The sequence below is a fragment of the Planococcus citri genome, chromosome 2 (assembly GCF_950023065.1).
Source record: "Planococcus citri chromosome 2, ihPlaCitr1.1, whole genome shotgun sequence".
Taxonomy (NCBI): domain Eukaryota; kingdom Metazoa; phylum Arthropoda; class Insecta; order Hemiptera; family Pseudococcidae; genus Planococcus; species Planococcus citri.
In genome coordinates this window covers 34,047,234-34,069,802 of record NC_088678.1, presented here as the reverse complement: position 1 = coordinate 34,069,802, position 22,569 = coordinate 34,047,234, and the positions used below count along the sequence as shown (strand labels likewise).

Genomic DNA, 22,569 nt, shown 5'->3' with positions numbered 1-22,569 from the left:
CAGAAAGACAAAGATGGCGTAGATCACGTTGTGCTGTTTGTGAGCAACACATTTAAAGAGCACCAAAAGAAGTACACAATAATAGAGAAAGAGATGTACTCACTCGCGAATGCATTAAAAAAACTCGAAATGTGGCTTCATGGATATACTGTGCATGTCAGAAAGGACATAATGTCAGTTGTGCACCGATTTAACACATTGGCTCAAATACATCGCAAAGCAGCGGCGTGGATAACGCATTTTAACTGCCACGACCTTGTGTATGACCTGCCAAAAAGAGTTGGAAAATGGTGGGATAGACAAGCACCTGAATTGACCCTATACAGCACGAATTGGACTCATATGGTGCCACTTGGCGTTGTTTACAAAGATTTGGTCAAGGAGCAGTTGATTGATTGTCTTAAGAGGCTGGACTTGTACCAAAACAGAGATGAAAATTGGTCAAAAGTCATTCGGAGACTTCAAGCGGACGAGATTGACATGACTTCCAAGCAGAGAAAAGCGAAGAAACAGCTCGAGAAAAAATATGTCATTTTGGAAGAAGAAGAAGGTGTCAAAATACTGTATCGAATCAGAGAAGATGGATCTAAAGTGCCATGCATGCCTGATGAATTGTACAAAGATACCATAATGTACTTACATGAAGAATATGGTCATGTGGGAGCTGCCAAAATTGACTCGATATTTCGACGCATGTATTATTCGCCAAATGTGCCAAAATCTGCCAAATTGGCCACAAGCGAATGCCTCGATTGCAAGCACAATAAGAACTTTGGGCAGAAAAAGAAGCTAGAGTATGCTCAAATTGAGTCTTATGGCATAGCAGATGTCTTGTCAGCTGATTTAATTGGCCAAATCGCCAACAAAGCCAAGGACCCAAAATACATGCTAGTAGTAAAGTGTGTATTTACTGCCAAAGTATGGCTCAAAACCCTGATTGTGGCAACCAAAGAAGAGGTCTCAAAAGCGATGAAAGAGATACTCGAAGAGATAAAGAAACTGGGGCACAAGGTGCGCAAAGTGATCACTGACAATGGTACTCAGTTTGTGAGTGATACCTGGAATGATTTGCTCAAATCCTATGGTGTAAAAATTGGCCACACCACCAAGTACAATCCACAATCAAGCTTAGTGGAAAGAACAATGAGAATAATTGGCGACAGGCTGAGAGTAAAAATCAACCAATCAGCTGAGGACTTCGATTATACTCATCATGGCTGGCACAAATATGCCAAACAGGTGGAAAATGAAATAAATAACACACCTACCGAATTCGGAGTGAAGCCAAACGAAGTTTGGGGAATCCCTGATAACTTGGCTCAAGACTTGCCAGTGCCCAACACTGGAATAAATGCCAAATTTGAATTGAGTAAATTACGAGAAGAGCAACGTGCCAATGATGTTCCATCTATAATGTCAGAAGAAGCTCTAAAACTAAAAATGGATCCAAAAAAGCTCATTGTTGACAAGAAAGGATTTGTCTGGGTAGCCGTGGATGGAGCTTGTTCTCAAAATGGCACAGATGAAGCAATAGCGGGTATCGGAATCAGTTGGACACCTAGTGGAGACTTCAATGTTTCGGAAAGAGTTGTGCACCCAGAATACAAAAATTCGAATAATTTGGCAGAAATCATTGCGTTGATAAAAGCGATGGAAATTGCCCTAAATAACCAGATAGAGAAGCTCAAAGTATTTTCGGATTCTAACTATTTGGTCACTGCAGTAAATCACAATTCAAAGAGATGGGTAGAAAATAACTGGAAAAACACCAACAAAAAACCAGTTCATCATAAAGCAGCGTTTCAGCAGGTCATTGAACTCTCTAAAAAATTCAAGGAGTTCGAGTTGAGACATGTAAGGGCGAGAAAATACGATCATAATAATTTCGTAGCTGACAAATTGGCCAGAAAGGCTGTATATACCCAAGAAGTGGTTGATGAGAATATTGAAAATATGACCCAGCAGCAGGCTTTAGTGAATTTCATTCGCGAAAAAAGAATGCAGCAGAGAATAAATAATGAGGTCGCTTTCAATAAGTTACATGGGCCTCCTACCATTTTCGAAAATGGTGAATTGGTCATGTTAACTTCCCATCGTTTGTCATCATATGAAAAAGGACTTTCAAAAAAGCTATTTCAAAAACGCTATGGTCCATATACAGTCGAGCAGCATGTAGGTAGCAATTGTTACATGGTCAAAAATGTAGCTGATCCTACTGACGAGCAAATTGTTAACACTCGCCAAATGACGTCATACCTCAATAAAAACCAGTTGGAAGAGCTCAAAAATGACCTAAAGCAGAGATCAAAATTCAACAACAGAGATTTGGTGGAAAAAATCAGAGATTTTTCGAAGAAAAAAACCACAAATCAGAGTGCTGAAATGGAAGAAGAAAATACTGATGAGGAGGAGGTCGATGACCCCAGAGATCCGGAATATTTACCAAGAGGTTCGCGAAAGCAGCCTGAAAAAACCCTGGAAAAAATTCGCCAAAATTGCGAAGCAGAGAGACCTAAAAGAGATGTTACAAAACATGATGCAGAGTTCCGCGAGATAAAAAAGAGATTACGAAAAAAGCTTCCCCCCCTCCTAGAGAAAAAGCTCGAAGATTGTCTCAAACAAACGTTTCCGGACGAAGAGGAGTACAAAGAGAAGAGGGAAGCGGCGCGGGAGAGATATGAAACGCGTTCGAGAACGAAGCAGGTACCTACCAACGCTGAAAGCTCGAACTTGCGAGATAAAAATGCACGGGATGGCCTTGATAATCCTCGCAACAAAAAGCGAAGAAAAACCTTGAATTTTATTCACTTAGAGATGTTGGAAAGTTTCGAACATGCATATTTTGTGAAAGCTTTCACGAAATATCAATCCAAGGCCAAACTAAGTGAGAAATGAGCTTTTGGTACGTTCATGGCCAACTACTTTTAGCATACATGTAGCGTTAATATACTTTCATCTCCGAGTGCAACATTTTTGATGAGATTAAAAGTAAGATAATTTTAGCTATGTGAAAGTTTATCTTTAAAATCGCCATTTTGAAAAACTCATCTATTGTTATGGAATTTCCGATACACAACTGTAGCATTAGAGCTTTCATTCGTTGATTTGATGTGCTCAGATTAAGTAGTACTGTGTATTTTTCGCGATAGTTTGGGAATTAGTGCTAATTTAAGCGTTGTTATTCATTTTGTTATTAGAATTTTTTTTTCTTTTTTCAAAGTTGCACTTCGGATAAAATTTAGTCTTGTTTAATTTATGACTAGTTTTATTTTAATTTATTTTGACTAATCGTAACTAGTAGTTCACATAGGTTTAGAATTTTTTGTAAATAATTGTAAATTTTTTTTTTTTTCCAAGAGAAGTTGAAAAATCGCGTGAGCATGTGTTGGGGAATTTTGAACGAGTAATTTTTCACAAAAAATAGAGATGTTCAAAATCCAGGTTCGATCACAGGTCGAGAAAGGCGCAAGAAGGTTTTCAATTGCGAAAAAATGAGAGAAAATCGCAATTTTTGAACTTGGAAAAATCGCAACTGGCCAGCTGTCAGTGAATAGAGCGAGATGTTCCTAGCTGTCCGTGGGAATAGCCCAATATTCCCAGCTGTGTGTGGACATAGCAACGAGCGACTAGCTGTCTGTGACGATAACGCGGCACTGAATCAACACAACACGAGAGAAAACAAACGCGACGCGATCTAAAGCTAACAAGATCACTTTGTACGCGTAAATAGAGATGTGTAAATAGGGTACTTACTGCAGCAGAGATGATAAAAAAGGATTCCGGTTCCAGCTCCGAAAACTTCCAATTTGGAAAAATGTCAGCTTGCTGATAACAGAGAGGTTGAAAAATATCGCCAACATGTTAGAGAAAATAAAATGAATCGTAACCAAGATTCAACGTACCTGTAATTTCTCTGATGCTTTTCCGGTTATCGGAGTATTTTCCCGGCATCTCTGATCAATTGGAATTACCAATGAACTTTGGATCGTTTGCCCTTGGTGAAAACAGTCATCCCCGTTTGGCTCCAGTGAGCTTATTTCGATGCTGATTGAATCCGGGAAAGTTGCTGTAGAAAGAGAAGAAAGTCCCTGTTTAGTTTAACATCAAGAAATACGATTCGGAACGCGTAATTAATTAAAAAAGTACCTGTTAATTGCTCCAGCAGAAGAGTTCATCGATCTCGTGTTGGCAAAGCTTTTGGCGCAGTTTTGGCCTTACATCGAACCAGTTGATACGCAGCTCAGCGCGTGTTTTTTGCACAATTGTAGATTTTGATTCATTTTTTATTTATTTTGAATTTGTACATTTCTCTGCTTTTTATGTAAATATTTTGTGTTTGTGAATTTTGTAGCACTTTAGCGACTAAGATGTAACCTGTTTTAATATTTATTGTTTGCATCTAAGGTAATTTTAAGTCGCTAGTGCCGTGAAAAAACAGCAGAGATGTTTAAAAAAATTGAAAATTCGACTTGTTGGAAGTCGTGGATGGATGCCGAAGAACCTAGCTATTCAACATCTTGGAAGCTGCGGGTTCATAGAAGCGGGGCAGAGGGGCCCTACCGTCCGTTGTCCGATTGGCCAATTTTTGGCTTCAATGTACCAGCATCTCCGATGTCCACGCTGTTTCAATGGAAGCGGGGCATATGTACCGGTAGGGGATGCGCCCGCAGCTTCCGCCTAGAGGGAAGTTGTGTTCCTGTCGGAGTGGCAGCACTGCTTACGAGTAGTGCACTCTGTCGAAGTAGTTCGAGACGCGCCACTCCGAGCTTTGAGCTTTGAAAGCTCGTTAGGTATATTTTCACTGGTGCTAGCGTAAGGTAGCAAGTTCAGAGCTTCCGCTTGTAGTCGATACTACAAGTGTATTTTATTCAATAATGTGTAGTGTGTTTTATTATAATTCTTCGCGTGTGTTATACCAGAGAAGTGAATAAAACATTACGAACATTTAGCGGTCTTATGATCATTTATGAGGTGTCTCAACATCACTGCAATTTGATATCTTTCGCAAGGATATCGGGCAAGTTTAGGTTCCCTGGGCTTATTATATGCACGCTGGTCTTGCGGAGATCTCCCTCAAAGTAAAGACCTCCCAAACCACCACAATGTAATGACGCAAAACATTATAAAAACCGGAATGAAGTGTCTCATCAATATTTCCCAAACCTATTCAAGCAATAAATACAATTTTGTATGGTACATAATTGGAAGGTAATACAACGTACACATAGATGAGTAGGTTTCACTATTAGGTCTGGTGCCCATTTACTTAGGTACCTACCTACGTCAGCGATTAGGAACGTGTTCATTCAAGTAATATTTCATGATTCAAGTACCTAATACGATAATCTAAAATTTAAAAAAAAAAAATCAAAATTGTCCATTCTTGCAGAAAACTGCTGGAAACTTTCACTATATAAGCCGATTTTCAACTTATTGTCTCAATATTTAATTCACTTTGTGAAAAATTAGAACGTCGATGGCTTATTTTTTGCATTTTCAACAATTGGTAAAAAATTAAAAAAATCGACCTCGAAAGCATAAAATTTATTTCTGAAGTTTTTGGGTCACAATATACCTACTTGTACTCTCTTTGTGAGCAGAATTTCAGATTGACCACACTTCACAGTTGACCGGTTGAACTCAACACTGCAATTTTCAAAAATGCTTAGGTACCTAGGTACCTAAACAAATAAATAAAAATGAAGAAACGTTATTTTATGAATAATAACTACTTTTTCATTTTTTTGAGAATAAAATGAGTACCAATCCGACAAAATTTCATGATTTTTAGACGCCTGAGAAATAATTGAACCCTTGAACCCTCTTTATTTGAAGACAAAAAACAACAATTACTTAACAGCAAAACAATTTGAATTTATTGGTGTCTATTGAGGAAGTTTTTCATCTAACAAAGAACTGCAATCTGATATCTACTTTCGTTGAGCCTTTAAAATTGTAACTGAAACAGTAAAAACGCTAAAGCAGTTGTCATGATCTGAAAGAATACAATTGAATAAAGTAAGACCAAAAAATTGACTTATTAAACCCATAAAGTATACCTAGGTACCTGTGCTGTAAAACTTACCGTTAAAAAACTTCTATACGTTATATTTAAAAATCCACATAATTGAATCGTGGACCTCTGGTGTTGTAATCTTAGAGTTAAATTTTGGAACTGAAACCAAAACGATTTTAAGTAAAGTTTCAATAGAAAAATAACTACCTACTAACTCTAAGTTTAATGTAATCATTCGCAGCAGAAAAAATTTATTTCACACTAATTGTAAGGTCAGAAAAAATAAGATACCTATTTAAATCCATTTATCAAATAGGAGATACTGAGCAAAGTTTTGAAAATTCCACATTGAGCTACATGTATGAAAAAAATCAAAAGTTTGATTTGGCTATGATGATTTCAAGTCGTTCTGAAAGGTTTTGATTTTTTTTTAAAACATCAGAGAAAATCAAAGTAAAGAAACGCAGACTTTCATTATTCATCTACTCTCTTTGACTCCGTTTACTTTCAATTAACGGATGATTTGAAAACATGAACATAAACTCGGGTGTAATGATCTCATAATTATTATGAACACAAAAAAAAATGAACATAGGTAAACTTACATTTTGTTATCAAATAGCTAATTGTAATTATCAATGGAAAAATGTTGAGCTAATGCCCATACTTACGATACCATCCAAACGAGATGGCTGATAAAGCATAACAATTTCTTGAATAAGTTCTACGGTTCTATTCACCTAGAAGCATAATCGGGTCAAACTGATTATTCATCATGACATCTTCGATAACAAAATAGGTAGGTAGAGGTCTGCGCCGACGGAAAAACAGTGGCGGCGGCGTAATGGGTAAAATTGGTCGGCGGCGGCGGCGTGAATCGGCGCGCCGGCGTGGCCCTCTACGCCGATGAAACAGGGCTCAAAGTATGATGAAAAATGAAAACACATGAATTTTCTTGGTTTATTGTTATGTGAGCTCTAAAAAGTGATTTTTTTTTTCAGGAGAAATCTTCCTCAAAAAACATCAATTTCTAATTTTTCTATGAAACACAAAAAAGTGACTAAAATCAATGAAAAAGACTAAAATCAACGAAAAAATAGCCCAACGCCGACTCACGCCGCCGGAAAATCGTTGGCGGCGGCGGCCAGCGGCGCGCCACCATGAATTTTTTTCGGCGGCGGCGAGTCAGCCCCTCAGAAATTCATCGGCTGCGGCGGCGTGGGTCGGCGGCGCAGACCTCTAGGTAGACGTAAAACAATTAAGCACTTGAACAATGAGTTGGCCTTTTAGGAATATTTTTCCAGAACATTTTTTAATTCATTATTATGAATTTGTAGCCTACATATACCTAATGTATACCTATTCCATTATCCATTGCATTACCAAAACCATTGGGCCTTAATAATAAATTTTAGGTAGGGAAAAATGTACATTCGCACGATCAACTTTGATTCAAATATTTCCAACCAACTTCACACAAAAACAAAATGAAGCAATGACAGCGATAGGTACGTACAAATTTGCAGCGAAAAAATTCACCTACATTATGAGAAAATTGTTCGCAACAAATGAACACAGGTAATAAGACGACCAGTCTGGATAACACATTCCAAACAGCCATCCCAAATGGAGCTTGCTGAGCATCTTTATCAATGAGATCGTAAAATTGCAAAATGATTCTGGATATATACTGCACGATGAAGATGAAAACTGTCGTTCCATAAGCGGTTGATAATTCTCTCGAAATTTTCAACACCTAATAAAAGTAAAAAGTAATCTTCAATTAACTTCATTTGCCTTCGAGTTCCAAGCCTATTATTCTGAAAATAGGTACATAGGTAGGTACCTAGGTCTCAAAGGTCTGAGTACCACGTACCACTTTCCAACTCACTTGTTTCATAACACTGATAAATCTTCTGATCTGAACCACCCTTTCAAAATCGTACCCTTTACAAGTCATCCTACTAACCCTTTCTTTAACGATACACAAATTCAACGACTTCAAATACGCCAACTGATTAATCTCGATGATTTCAAATTGTACACGATGCAACACCTGACTCAGAAAAGATATCCAAAGCACGAACTGTAAACACGGAATCATTACCCAAGCCTCGAAATAGTAAAAACGTACCATAGCAATCAACAAATTATCTATCATGTACCAAAACGCGCCCAAATCCAAGCTTAAAATCACAAACAATTCAAATAACCAGAAAAATAATCCGATGAAACCGATAATACGTAAATTCAGACGCATATTACAAAATATAAGATTCTCTTCGAGATTCTTAACCCTTAGAACTATTTTCCAAATGGTAAAATCACGTAGTCTAAAACATAATAAACAACTAATAGGCGCTATAACGATAATTTGTGAAATTACAAAGATGACTACTTTTCTCAGAGTGGGATTCATTTTCAAAACTAAAACAAACCATATTTCGACTTGAACGGTGATCAGACTTGAGAAAGAAAATAACGAGAAGAAAATAATTTCGCGGAGAGATATACTTAAAAACGAATCGTCGGGTTTTACTACATAGAATCCGGAATATTTACTAATTGAATTAAAAATATCGAATAAATTCAAAATACTCGGACCTGCGAGTTGTTTTGCCATCGCGACTAGACTGAAATGCCTGCAGTCGATGGAAAAGAATAGGTACTAAGGCAAATAGGTATAATTGAACTGTCAAATTTCAGTTTTAATAAAAATAACAACTCTATAGCGTTTCTATTGTAGCCTACGAATATTTGTATAAATACTTGAAAAAATATTTTCATATCTTTTTATGTGAAAATAATCATTTGACAAGAAAAAATGACAATAAACTTGAATTAAGTGTCATAACTCGAAGTAGGTACCTAAGTATTTGTTCGTGTAGACTAAAAAAAAAAAAAAAAAAAAAAAATTAGAAAACTGATCATCACGCACTAAATAGATAGGTACTTTTATTTAATCAAAACTTCGAGTACAAAATATCAAGCAAAATTTATTTACAAAATAAGTATTTAAAAAGGTAGTTACATTTGTTATTAAAATAGTTTAGGGACCAAGGTATATTTTATTAATCACACGATGACTTTTTTAAGCTCCATTTTAAAATTGTAATTGAAGCAGTAAGAATGCTAATGCAGTTGTCATAATCTGAAAGAACATGATCAAATGAAATGCCTGAGTGTAGGTATGAATTAAAAAATTAAAATGTATCAAAAATAGACAGTCACATTTCAATCCATAGGGCTACCACTTATGACACTCACCATCAGAAAACTACTGTACGTTATGTTCAAAAATCCGCATATTCGTATTGTGGTGCTCTGGTGTTTTAATCTTAAAGTTAAACTTTGAAACTGAAACCAAAACAAATTCATATCAGTTTGTAGATTAGGTAATTGAGAGGAGATTATTTTCAAGTTTTTCTCAAAACTGGGTATTTTTAAAATTGAAAAATCTGTGATTTTTTAGAATAGGTAGGGTAGTTACTTAACCAAAGTTTGAGCAAAAAATACATATATACATATTTCAGATTTCCATTCTGGTTGATCAAATAATTGTTTTTAATCAATCAATTATTTCAAAATTAAAGAGTAAAAAAATAGGTTCTAAGAGCCTACCTATGCTTGATACGGTGAAAATGACTCCAAAAATTATTATTCATAACATCGGATTTGGAATTGAAAAAAATAATTAGTAATTGTAACACATCAACAAAGTAATTTTAATCTATTCTGAAGCCTCCAGAGATTTTTCAATTTTCTCCAGAAAGCTCAAATTGCTCTGGAAGGACTAGAAATGCACTTCAACTCAAGTCGAGGCTTATTGGCCACCCTCTCGATCGTTTTGGAAGTTCATTTTTGGCACCTCTAGAACGATTTGCTGGAGAAATTTGAAAACTCGCTGGAGGCTCCAAACAGATGAAATTGCGATTGATTTCGAGTCGAGTGATCGTGTGAACACATCAAGGGATATTTCGCCCAAAAAAATTGTTATTATGTACCTTCTTTGGAAAGTTGATTCCTTCTAAAGTTCATTTTTGGCCCCTCTAGAATGATTTGAAATTTCTGGAGAAGATTGAAAAATTGCTAGAAGCTCAAGAATAGCCCAAAACTAGTACCTAGTTGTTTATGTATGGGTGTTGATTGAAGGAATTTTTCACATTGATCCTGAAAATAATTTTTCTAAATTTTTTTAAATTTTCAAAAATTCACCAAAAATTTAAAAAATGAACTTTAAGATCTGAAAATTTGGATACGGCCTGACTTGGTTTTGTTCAAATCAAAAAATGTCAATTTTAAAGGTTCCACTATATGAGATAATAACCGACCATTTAATTTGTTCATCGAATTAGATAACTTTTAGATAAACCTGAGAAAATTCAAATCACTGTATACCTCTGCATTTTTCATCAGGGCAACAACATTTTTTCTGAGCTGCTCTAGTTACGAAAAAAAAATGGGTAAAATTGGTGACAGAGTGACCAAGACATTATTTTTGGGGAAATATTTTTTCCAGACGTAGGTAAGTAATTATATTCATCACACGTTTGAAAAAGTAATTTACATTTACAAAATTGTTACCCACAATGCAATCTAAGCACGATGGCTGATGAAGTGTAACGATTTCTTGAATTATTTTTACAGTTTTATTCACCTGAAATCACAAAGAGAAGTTTTGTAGACACGATTTTAAAAAAATAAAAAATACGAACTTTGAACAAAATTAAAATGAAATGAAAAAACCACATTCCCCCGAATACTCATTCAGAATGTCAGAATTTCAAAACAAAACAATAAGTACTCAAGTAGGTTTCGTAATGAAATGTTTTTCAAAGTTAAGATTGTCGGGTCCTTGTAAGGCAAGTCTCACACATTACTCAGGAATTTCTCATATCCCTAAAATAATTAATACATTTTTGAAAAATTATCAACTCACATTATAAGTCAGATGTTCGCAACAAATGAACAAAGGCAATAAAAATATGATCCTGACCATGACATTCCACGCAGACATCCACATGGGAAACTTCTGAGCATCTTTATCAATCAGATCATAAAATTGTATGATTGATCTTGATACATAATTTGCAATATAAAATAAAACTGTCGTTCCATACGCTGCTGATAATTCACTAGAAATACTCAAAACCTGAAAAAAGCAAATTTTATTAAAATAGTTCATCGCAAACGAAGCAATATAGGTACCTACTTATACTATATAAGTATTAATATAGGTACGTAAGTATTTATACAATCAATTTGAATCTAGTAAGTTAATCTATGACTCACTAGCTTCATAAGCCCGATAGTTTTTTTAATCTGTTTAACTTTCTCAAATTCATATCCTTCCCAAGTCATCTTGGCCAGTCTGCTTTTTACTTCGCAAAAATCAGAATTCGTTAAATATTCCAATTTATTGATATCTACTGTTCTATGCTGCACTCGACACGATACATAGCATAAAAAACTAATCCACCCCACAAATTGCAAATACGGAATGGTCACCCAGGCTTCGAAATAAAACATACAAATCGAGTCGATTAAAAAAAACACCAAAGTAGGCCATAACGTGTAATACATCGTGCCCATGATGACGAAAAACTGAAAGAACCAAAAAAATACACCCATAGAACCGATACGTCTAATTTCAAGATACAGATTGCAAAAGATGAGATTTTCTTCCAAACGTCTGACTTTTAGAATGATTTTCCAAACATGCAAATCGCAAAATCTGTAATACATTAGGCAACTGAGAGGTGAAAATATCACGAGTTGATTTACGACAAATACAACAAGTTTTTTCATATCTAACCCTATATTCAAGACTCGTATGCACCATAATTCTGCCCGAATCGTGCAATATAACGCGAATAATGATAACCCGAAGAAAACAATTTCGCGTAAAAATTTACTAAAAAATGAATCGTCGGATTTTGTAATCGAAAACCCGATGCACTTGCTGAGAAAATTGAATAGATTTATCAAATATAAAATATTCGATTTAATATCAGTAGGTTTAGTTCTTTTTGTCATAGTTTTGCCATTGTAGATCGCCTACATGGTTAGAACATGTACAAAACGATGGAGAGTGTTTAACTGATAAGAGAAGTCTTCAAACGTCTTCCTACATAAATCGACATCGTTACGTTGGCAAGAACAAGCACGTAAGTACCTAAAGCAATAAATGCAAACAACGTTTTGATGTCATATCATTCGATAAAAAGTACAATGCCTAAAGATTCGAGCCTTTGACAAGGTCAAGAGATTATGTTGTATAACCTCGAAAATTATTGAGTTTTTTATTTCCCAAATATACGTAAGTATAAGTACCTCAACTAATGTGAGTGATGTGAAGTTTCGATCAAATAAATTGAGAATTTAATCGTATCATTTTTATTTAAATTTGTAAAAATCTACTCGTAGTATCAAATTCTGTAAAAAAATATATATTTATATGTAGGTACTATCGCGACTAAACAAGTATTCCTTCAATTTTTTTTTTCTGAAACACGTCTAGGTTAATTAAATACCCTACTCACAGAAATTCTAGATAAGTACATACTTTATAGTTCAGCTACACACCTTTTTTTTTGTTTAAAAATTCAAACGATACTATATGTACAAAATGTTTAATAAAATGTTACAAGAAGTAAGAAAGACGTTAAACCTACTTTTTACGGGTAGGTATTTTGAATTTTTTGCGAATATTTCAAAATTGCAACTGAAACAGCAGGAACGCTAAGGCAGTGGTCATAATCTGAAAGAATAGAATTGAGTCAGGAGATAGGTATACAATATACGTAGATCTAGATAGGTACATAACAATACTCAAAAAATTGACAAGTGACCATCTATATGTTCAGTACCTAGGTAGTAGGTAGGTTAGGTAGGTATCTATTTTTAATTCATGGTACTTTCTTACCGTTAAAAAACTACTGTATGTTATATTTAAAAATCCACATATTTGAATCGTGGTGCTCTGGTGTTGTAATCTAAGAATTAAACCGCGAAACTGAAACAGAAAAAAAATCACAATTTCCTGAAATTTGTTTCAACTAATAAGTAATTCCAAAATTTAATTCTTGTTTTCATTTTTTTAATTTTTTTTTTTTGGCTTGAAACTTTCACCAGCGGATTTGTATCTAACGTTAAAAATAGGGCACCTATCATATTTAACCTTTGAGTGTTCTACTTAAACCAAAACAAGAGCTAATTTTTTAAATTTTTTACATTTGAATTTTTAAAAAGTCAAAATTCGAAAAATTAAATTAAACTCAAATTTTCCTTGGTACGTTCTTTCGGTTTTTCAAATTGACTCTGCCAGTTAAGCTTGTCTCGAGAATGAATAATTTGAAAAATTGAATTTTTCAAATTTTACGCCCCAGCCACATAAAATTTTTTTAAAAAAGTTTTAATCGCTAAAAATTAGAAGAGCGTTTTCAAGTTGAAATACAAAAAATGCAAAGCCTCGTAAATTTCAAACTTCAAATTGCAGAAAACAAAATTTTTAAGGTTTATTCACTTTTCTATGCAATTCTTCATCTTCACAAATTTTATTTGAAAAAAAATCACATTTTTCTAAAGAAAAAAGAAGGTACCAAATACAAATTGCTATTTTGTTCAAAATGTTTGACTGACAAGGGAACCTCTTGAGGTGTCCGCCTCCGATTTGAACGGGACCGCGATTTTTTGAAAGAGCATGGTCTAAAACCCCCAAAACCAAATTTTCAGCTGCTCAACTTCATATCTCGATATTTGGCGAACGTTTGAAAATTCAAAATTGACTCTTTTTGGTGATTTATACTTTTTTGAAAAAAGTACGTACAAGATCAGTAAAAAAAAAATGATCAAAATAAATCTTGAAACTGATGTTAATTCCCCAAATCCAAATTTCGTCATTTCCAGCCATTCTGGAGCCTCCAGCGCGATTTTCCAATTTCTCCAGAATTTTTAATTTGCTCCAGAAGACGTTAATATAAAGTTGGGCAGCTGAAAATCGAGTTGTATGTTATACTCGACCTGTTCAACGAATTTATCCACATTTGACCCGATTCTGGAGGGGACACCTCAAGAGTGGTTTTTTGACCAGATTTTTTCACAATAAAAATATCCAACAAATTAAAGGGAGGCTCCAGAAAGGCTGGAAATGTCGAAATTCGCTCTTGGGGAGTTAATTAATGATGAAATACAGCGATTCGCGCAAATTTCAAAAGTTTTCTCACAAACAAGAAATTTTTGATTTTTAAATACCTAGGTAAGTATTTTCATTTTGGAAAAATGCTGGTCAAAAAAACACTCTTGAGGTGTCCCCTCCAGAATCGGGTCAAATGTGGATAAATTCGTTAAACAGGTCGAGTATAACACACAACTCGATTTTCAGCAGCCCAACTTCATATTCACGCCTTCTGGAGCAAATTGAAAATTCTGGAGAAATTGAAAAATCGCGCTGGAGGCTCCAGAATGGCTGGAAATGGTAAAATTTGGATTTGGGGAATTAATATTAGTTTTGGGACTTATTTTGATCGTTTTTACTGATCATGTACCTAAGTACTTTTTTGAAAAAAGTATAAATCACCAAAAAGAGTCAATTTTGAATTTTCAAACGTTCGCCAAATATCGAGATATGAAGTTGAGCAGCTGATAATTTGGTTTTGGAGGTTTTAGACCAAGCTCTTTCAAAAAATCGCGGCCCCGTTCAAATCGGAGGCGGACACCTCAAGAGGTTCCCTTGTGAGTATTCCATTATAAATTTGAAAATAGGTAGGTATGTTCTTTTTTTTAGATTTCACCACAAGTTTGAAGTTTATTTCATAAATATTTTAAATTTGGTACCCACAATGCAATCTAAGCATGATGGCTGATGAAGTGTAACAATTTCTTCAATTAGTTTTACAGTTTCATTCACCTGAAACAATAAAAAAAAATGTCACATGCACAATACATAATAAAGTTCTTTTTTTTTATACTTATTATGGGTGACCCATATCACCATATACTTTTAGGTATTTTACTCCCTCCCTTCAATAACCTCCTCCCAAACAGTATTTTAGGACCTATTGTACATGAGTAGGCATGATTTCTCAAGTTACGAGTACCTAGTATAGGTAGGTAGAGGTACTGCCCAATCGCAATCTTCGATATTTCCCGGCTCCGGGCATTTAAAAAATTAGACTAGTTCTAAAAAACTTATCGCATTAAAAAAAATTATTCACTCACATTATAAGTCAATTGTTCGCAACTAATGAACAAAGGTAACAAGAATACAATCCTGCCAATGACATTCCAGCCAGCCAGCCACACAGGAAAATTCTGAGCGTCTTTATCAATTAAATCGTAAAACTGTATGAGGACTCTCGAAACATAACTCAGAATATAAATCAACACTGTGATTCCATACGCAGCTGATAACTCATTAGCAATGTTCAATACCTAAAAAAAAAAAAATGAAATTTTCTTCAGGCAATAAGAACAAACGTAGCAAACCATTTCCATCATACCCACCAATTATCGAGTCAAAAGACCCCCAGTATATAGGTACCTACTCACTTGCTTCAGAAGCCCAATTATTCTTTTAATCTGTATCACTCTATCGGATTCGTATCCTTCCCAAGTCATCCTATCGAACCTATTCTTCACTCGGTATAAATCAGAATCCGCTAAATAATCCAATTTATTGATATCGACGATGTTATGTTGCACCTTACACGACACATAGCACAAAAAACAAATCCATCCCAAAAATTGTAAATACGGGATGGTTATCCAGGCTTCGAAATAAAACATACATATCATATCAACCAAAAAAAAAACAAAAGTAGGCCACAATGAGTAATACATCATACCCATGATGCTAAAAAAGTGAAAAAACCAGAAAAACAAACCGATAGAGCCGATACGTCTTATTTCTAAACATATATCGCAAATGATTAGTTTTTCTTCGAGATGTTTAGCTTTTAATATAATTTTCCAAACGGGTAAATCACATAATCTGTAATATAATAAGCAACTGAGTGGTAATAATATTATGAGTTGGCTGACAGTAAATACTACTAGTTTTTTCACATCCAAGTCCATTTTTAAAAATTTTACACACCACATTTCTGCCCGTATCGTACAATAAAGCGCAAAGAACGATAACACGAAAAAAAATATTTCATGGAGAATTTTAGACAATAATGAATCGTCGCATTTTGTAACGGAGAATCCGGTCAATTTACTCGCTGAGTTAAATAACTTGATCAAATTGAATAAACTCGTTTTAAAATTGGCTGTTCGTTTTGTCATTGTACATGAGTCTTTAAATGTGTGGAGAACTCTGAAAAAATAGGTAGGTTCGTACAGCATTTGACAATATTGAGTAGGTAGGATAAGTAATAAATGCGAACATGTTAACCTTGTGGAGTAAAAATGACAATAGTAAAGGTTGTCAATTTGAAACTAGATAGGTATACTCAAAAGATTCAAGGCTTTGACAAAGTCGAATGATGATTGGAATGAAATTGAAATTTATCGATTTGTTTTGCAAAAATTGACGCGTAGGTTTAAATAAATAAATTGAAAATGAATTCGTATGATTTTTATTCAAATTAAAAAATTACTTTCAGTCTGTAAACCTAGGTAGGTAAAAATAGGTACTTATCACTCATCTTGAACGAGTTGTTTTTTTTCGTTACTTTTTCGAATAAATAAGTGAATTGGCTTTTGAGATCCTTCACAAAAGAACGCTACAAACATTTGTCTTTTCTCTGAAATTTTCAAAATTGCAATTGCAACAATAAAAACGCCAAGGCAGTGGTCATGATCTGAAAATAATATCCCATTTATAAGGTTTTAAAGGCACTTTGAGGTAAAAAGCCCAAATGTGGCCCCTCAGAGGATTTTTCATTTAGATAAAAGCCATAGATCACACTTTATACTGTCTTCAAAGTCATAATGCTGATTTTTGAAAAATATATCGAATTTTTGGATAACATTTCTTTTTGAAAAATGCAATTTTTGCCTAAAAGTGACCATTTAAAAGTTGCAAAAATTCAAAAGAATCCATTTTGAAAAATAAAGAACAAAATTTCACCAAATTAAGCTAGGAAGATTAAAATTGGAACCCCATTTTCGAATTGCTAAATCGATTAGAAACAGTTTCGAACAATTTTGAGCAGTTCTGAAACCTTCAGTAAATTTTTAAATGATCAAACCGAAAAATTCAAACTTAACCAGATCCCTACTTGGCTCTTTATTTTTCCAATTGAATACCGAAGTGACCACTTCAGGGCAGGTGGCAACATTTGGGCACTTTACTCTAGCTACCGACAATATTTCGTAGTAGGTACCTATCAACTTTAGTCTAAGCTCTTACCGTTAAAAAACTACGATATGTAATGTTTAAAAATCCACATATTTGAGTCGTTGTATTCTGATGTTGTAATCGTAAAGTTAAACTTTGAAACTGAAATATGAAACCATTTTTACAATTAATTGAGAATCCCTATGCAGGCACAAACGATAGCTTTGCTAAAATTGCAGTAGGCTGCTTACGATGCAATCTAAGCAAGATGGCTGATGAAGTGTAACAATTTCTTGAATTAATTCTACTGTTTTATTTATCTAAAAAAAACATCAAAAATTAAAATCGAATCGAAGTGATCAGTAGTTTACGAATTATTAAAAATAAAATATGAAAAATGAATTTCATTTATAAAACAGAAGGTACCTACCTATTTAGTTTTGATTTTTTCAAATTCAACTACCTTATGTATTAAACTACCTATATCTACTAAAAATAGAAAAAAAAAACATTTGAGCTCTATCTACAGTTTTTGAACTTTTAATTTTTTTTCCACTTCAGTGATTAAAAAATAACACCTTCTATAATTTGGGCTTTGGACTCGGGCAACAAATAACACCAGAAATGTTCATAAAATATTGATCAACTTACATTATAAGACAAATATTCACAGCAAACGAATACCGGCAATATGAATATAATCCTTACAATGACATTCCAAGCAGCCATCCAAATAGGAAACTTACGAGCATCTTTATCAATCACATCGTAAAACTGTATGACAACTCTAGATAAATAATGGACAATATAAATTAAAACCGTGATTCCATACGCAGCTGATAATTCTTTGGCGATATTCAGTACCTGAAAAATACTTATTTTTGTAGATAAATCTTAAATAGGTATTCACAACAAATTCTTTCCACTAGAGGCTACACAATTACATATTATTGGTCCACGTTTATGTACGAGGCAATCTATCAAATAGGTAGGTATTAAGAGAACTTTATTCCTCCACCAACTCACTTGTTTTATAACCACAATAATGCACTTTATCTGTTTCACTCTGGAAAATTCACACCCAACTTGAGTCATCCTCGCGAGCCTATTTTTTACCCTACAGAAATCCAACTTCATCAAGTATTCCAGCTCATAAATCTCGACGACTTTACATTGCACACAACACAACACATAACATAAAAACCAAATCCATACGAAAAACTGCAAATACGGTATAATTACGCAAACTTCGAAATAAAACATACAAATTGAATCAACGAAGAAAAAAAGCATCGTAGGCCATAACGAACAATACATCATGCTCATTATAACGAAGACTTGAAAGAACCAAAAAAATAATCCAATAAAAGCTATTCGCCTAATTTCCAAAATCGTGTTACAAACAACGAGATGTTTTTCTAAGCGTAAGATTTTCAATATTATTCTCCAAACAGCCAAATCACATAGTCTAAAACACAATAAACAACCGAAAGGAGATAATATTATAGTCTGATTGATTACAAAAATTACAATTTGTTTGATATCGAATTTTATGCTCAAGAATTTCAAACACCATAATTCTGATCGTATAGTACAAAATAAGGCGAATAATAACATCCAAAAAAACACCAATTCACGTAGAGATTTTGCTAGAAATGTATCACCGGGGTTGGTTACAGTGAACCCGATACATTTAGAAATTGAATTAAATACTCCTATCAAATATAACACACCGAGATTGATATTCCTAGAGCGATTTTTCATCATTATAGGAAATAAAAAAATGTTCAAAAGCTCTGGTGAAATTATCTACCTACCTATAGACCCTCATGGGATGACAGGAAGAAGTGTAGGAGGAAATGCAAACATATTTTCAACGTAACACGAGAATAATTTTTGAATAGGATGATGATTGATGGAATTGAAAAATACAGATGACAGAATCAAGTACCTTTCAGTAGGTATTATAAATAATAACCTCCTCATAAAACACATCTGATGACCTCGAACTGTCAAAAATACAGTTCGTTGAAGTTTGATGAAAATCATAAATAAAAAACAAGGCACGTGATCCCAGGGTTGGAAAGGGGTGCTTACTTTCAATTTCAAGTACCTATATCTATACTTCGTATTATACTCACTTCTACAATAACATTAGCCATTAATCTGATCTTCGAAGATTCGCATATACTTCCATCGCGAAAGCTGTGACGAAAATTCTTAATTTTAGTATCACAACCGTAATTATTATTCTTGCCAGAAAGCACTTCTTTCTGAATACAACGTAGCACGTAGCTGAGAAAAATATTCCAATTCAAGAATTGAGCACAAGGTACAGCAGTCCAGAACTCGAAATACACCATGCAGAAGGAATCGATGATGATAGAAACTGGCAAAGCTAAAACTATAGTGACATACGACGTTATTACAGGAACCATTAGCATTATTAAGAAAATCAGAACGCCGAACAGTTTCATAATCTCGATATTTAAAGTCATCATTCCGCAACTGAGTTTGTCTTGAATACGAGAAGCGTGAATCATGATGTTAACGAATTCCGAATTGAATAGTCTGAATATAACCAACATGAGAACAGGAGTAACGGCGACTATTTGAATAATAACAAATAAAATGAATTTTTTGATACTGAAAAATGAGTCGAACATTTCGAAACACCACATCTCAGATCGTAGAGAACATCCGAAAGCAGTTAAATAGTTCAGAGTTAAACAAATTATATTGATGAACCACCAAGCGACAGACGCATCGAACTTGATAATAATGAATCCGGTGAATTTCAAAAACGAATGAAAAAAATTAAACACTCTGATCATTTCTACTTCGATTTGTTTGTTCATTTCTGAAATTACGAGTAATTCGTATTAATTATACATCAACGTACATCGTTGGGACGTTCCTGTTAGAATTTTTGCTCTGACTGTAGATTCTTATTTCGACCATACGAGAGAATAATCACCGCAGGCGTAAAAAACCTTGGAGTTTGTTAAAGTTGACACTTTGATACGCTTCATTGATTATTTTTTTCGAAATGGAAACACTCGATGAGTTTACTAAATTGCAAAGAACCTTTGAAAAAACCAAAACACCAACACGATTACCATATACAACGTTTAATCTAGAAAAATATTACATAGGTACTTATACATTCGGTACTTTGATATAACGAAATGAATGAATCAATCAATAGTTCGACAGAACGGCCAAGGAGCCAACAAATACATTTAATGGTACAAAGCTTCAAAGTTTTACAAAGCAGTATCCAATTATTAGAGAATGGAATATCTGGTTATTTTTTAATCGTACATATGTAAATCACTAGTAGGATAATGATAATGTACACCTTGACCTGGCTTGTGCAATGGTTTTATTTCAGTAATAAAAGGAAAATTTTTATCCCATTCGGTGTAGTAATAAGTTAGTAAACACATGATCCAAGTTAAGAGGATGGCGTTAGGATAACTGAAGTATTCGGGATTTTTATCTAGACTTAAATTCATTCCTTGGCCCGTAAGAACTTCCCAACCATGATGCACTGGTTGTCCGAAATGTCTGGCATCGCTCATGTATTCGTAATCTCCGTACGGATCTTTGCAATCGAAACTACGATTAGGTAAGACAGGGTAGTCTCCCATACCAACGTCCCATTTCGGATCCAACGGTTCGTATTCCTCTGGCAGCAAATTGTATTTCTTGGCCGCAGCTAAACGTTCTTTTTCGTTTTTCGGATAAGGGCCAGGCATCCAGTCAACGTCCAGTCGAACAGCTCCTCGAATTGGTTGACGATAATGGAAAACCACTCCTGCACGTAACAATACGCGAGATTTTGAAAGTATAGTGTTCATTTTAACGTTTAAAACTATTCCAAAAACGAATACACCGTAAATTAACGCTGAACTAGAAATAACTTGACCTTTTCTTCGTTATTGTAATTGTAAAAATTTCTTATCAGAACAAAACAGTACGAAAAACAGCAACATTCGACGTGTTGCTTTTTTACAACGCAGTTACGTGAAGGATTGATAAGGGCGGATTCGTTCTTTTGCTCGAAATTCGGAATCACGGTTGAATCAACACCTCCTATCAACGTTGAATTCGATTGGTGTTTTGTTTTTACTTTTTATTAATTTTAATTAAATTCATTTCATCATATCGCTCTCATTTTTCCTCTTGAAGTCTTGATGTATGTTTTACGAAAATGATTCATATTATTTATTTATCATCACATTACATTGAATATTGTTTATTTATCCAGAATAATCATTATTGCATTGATAGCAAAATGCATATTATTTTTCCATCTTTTTTTTTTCAAAATAAATAAGCAGGTGTATTTCTTTTATTTACTAACATTTTGACAGTAGCTCAATACAACTATACAAACAGGAGTAATAATTTTATAATTATAAACACCTAAAAAAAAAATGAGTATCAAAATAATTACTCAAGAATCAAGATAATAAATAGGTACATTTTACATTTAATTCAATTTTATTGTGCATCACAAAAATTCAGCCCGTGAATTATGGTTCAAACAAATTATTTTTCCCAGTATGTAAATGATAATACATACTTATAGTAGTTTCTTTAGTTCATTTTCGCAAGTCGAATCATACAAGAAAAAGAGCTTACTATTAGATTAGATATACAATCATCTTTTGCGGTTGGAACTTGGAAAACGAGAATCCTCATGAGATAATTGAAAAACTTCATCGAATTGCTTTAGTGAAAATAAAAATGTAATCGTCCAATCTGAAGATGACAATAAACAACCCTTTGGCCATCATATTGTTCATAGCTCACAATAAATTAAGTGCATCAATGTCTTGGAAACCCTAAAGCCTTTGACTTCTTAGAATCTTTTAATAGAAATTTTCAAGTAGAAATGGCTTCAAAAATGTAAGGAAGTGGACTAAAGAAAGTATACTTACAATTTAACCATACCTACTGCATTCCTTTTGTTGGAAGTTCATACCTCGAAATGATCTTTTTCAACTTTCAAAAAATTTTCAAACATACCTATCTATAGATACTTAGCCTGCTTTTTTAAAAAAAGCCAGAAAATACAAAAACCAATTTATGACAACCTGAATCAACATAAATTGGCGAACATCGAATACATTCATAAATATGTACTCACTTACCTATGTACTCGTACTTCGACTTACTTATGACTAACTCGTCCATTACCAACCTGTTACCTGCTTATCGTCACTTTCAAATTTACGAAGAAAAAACCACGATAGTAAAT

The 22,569-nt window shown here is 34.1% G+C and overlaps 2 protein-coding genes and 1 long non-coding RNA gene across 3 annotated transcripts; all 3 read right to left on the bottom strand.

Annotated features, from left to right (window-relative positions):
• Nucleotides 1-8,975: 8,975 nt before the first annotated feature.
• On the bottom strand, nucleotides 8,976-11,783 carry LOC135833698 (uncharacterized). Its single transcript, XM_065347456.1, has 5 exons — nucleotides 11,309-11,783; nucleotides 10,956-11,168; nucleotides 10,605-10,673; nucleotides 9,284-9,373; nucleotides 8,976-9,167 (listed from the first exon to the last, which is right to left on the bottom strand). Exons 1-5 carry the CDS (start codon nucleotides 11,759-11,761, stop codon nucleotides 9,120-9,122), a joined length of 873 nt encoding a protein of 290 aa, XP_065203528.1. The 5' UTR covers nucleotides 11,762-11,783; the 3' UTR covers nucleotides 8,976-9,119.
• A 3,449-nt stretch (nucleotides 11,784-15,232) lies between these two features.
• Nucleotides 15,233-17,691, bottom strand: LOC135833696 (uncharacterized). Its single transcript, XR_010556519.1, has 3 exons — nucleotides 17,552-17,691; nucleotides 17,373-17,462; nucleotides 15,233-16,821 (listed from the first exon to the last, which is right to left on the bottom strand). It is a non-coding gene; the product is annotated as an uncharacterized LOC135833696 (long non-coding RNA).
• Nucleotides 17,692-20,415: 2,724 nt separating this feature from the next.
• Nucleotides 20,416-21,270, bottom strand: ND-ASHI (NADH:ubiquinone oxidoreductase subunit ASHI). The gene has a single exon (XM_065349788.1). It carries the CDS (start codon nucleotides 21,161-21,163, stop codon nucleotides 20,615-20,617), a length of 549 nt encoding a protein of 182 aa, XP_065205860.1. The 5' UTR covers nucleotides 21,164-21,270; the 3' UTR covers nucleotides 20,416-20,614.
• Nucleotides 21,271-22,569: the final 1,299 nt, after the last annotated feature.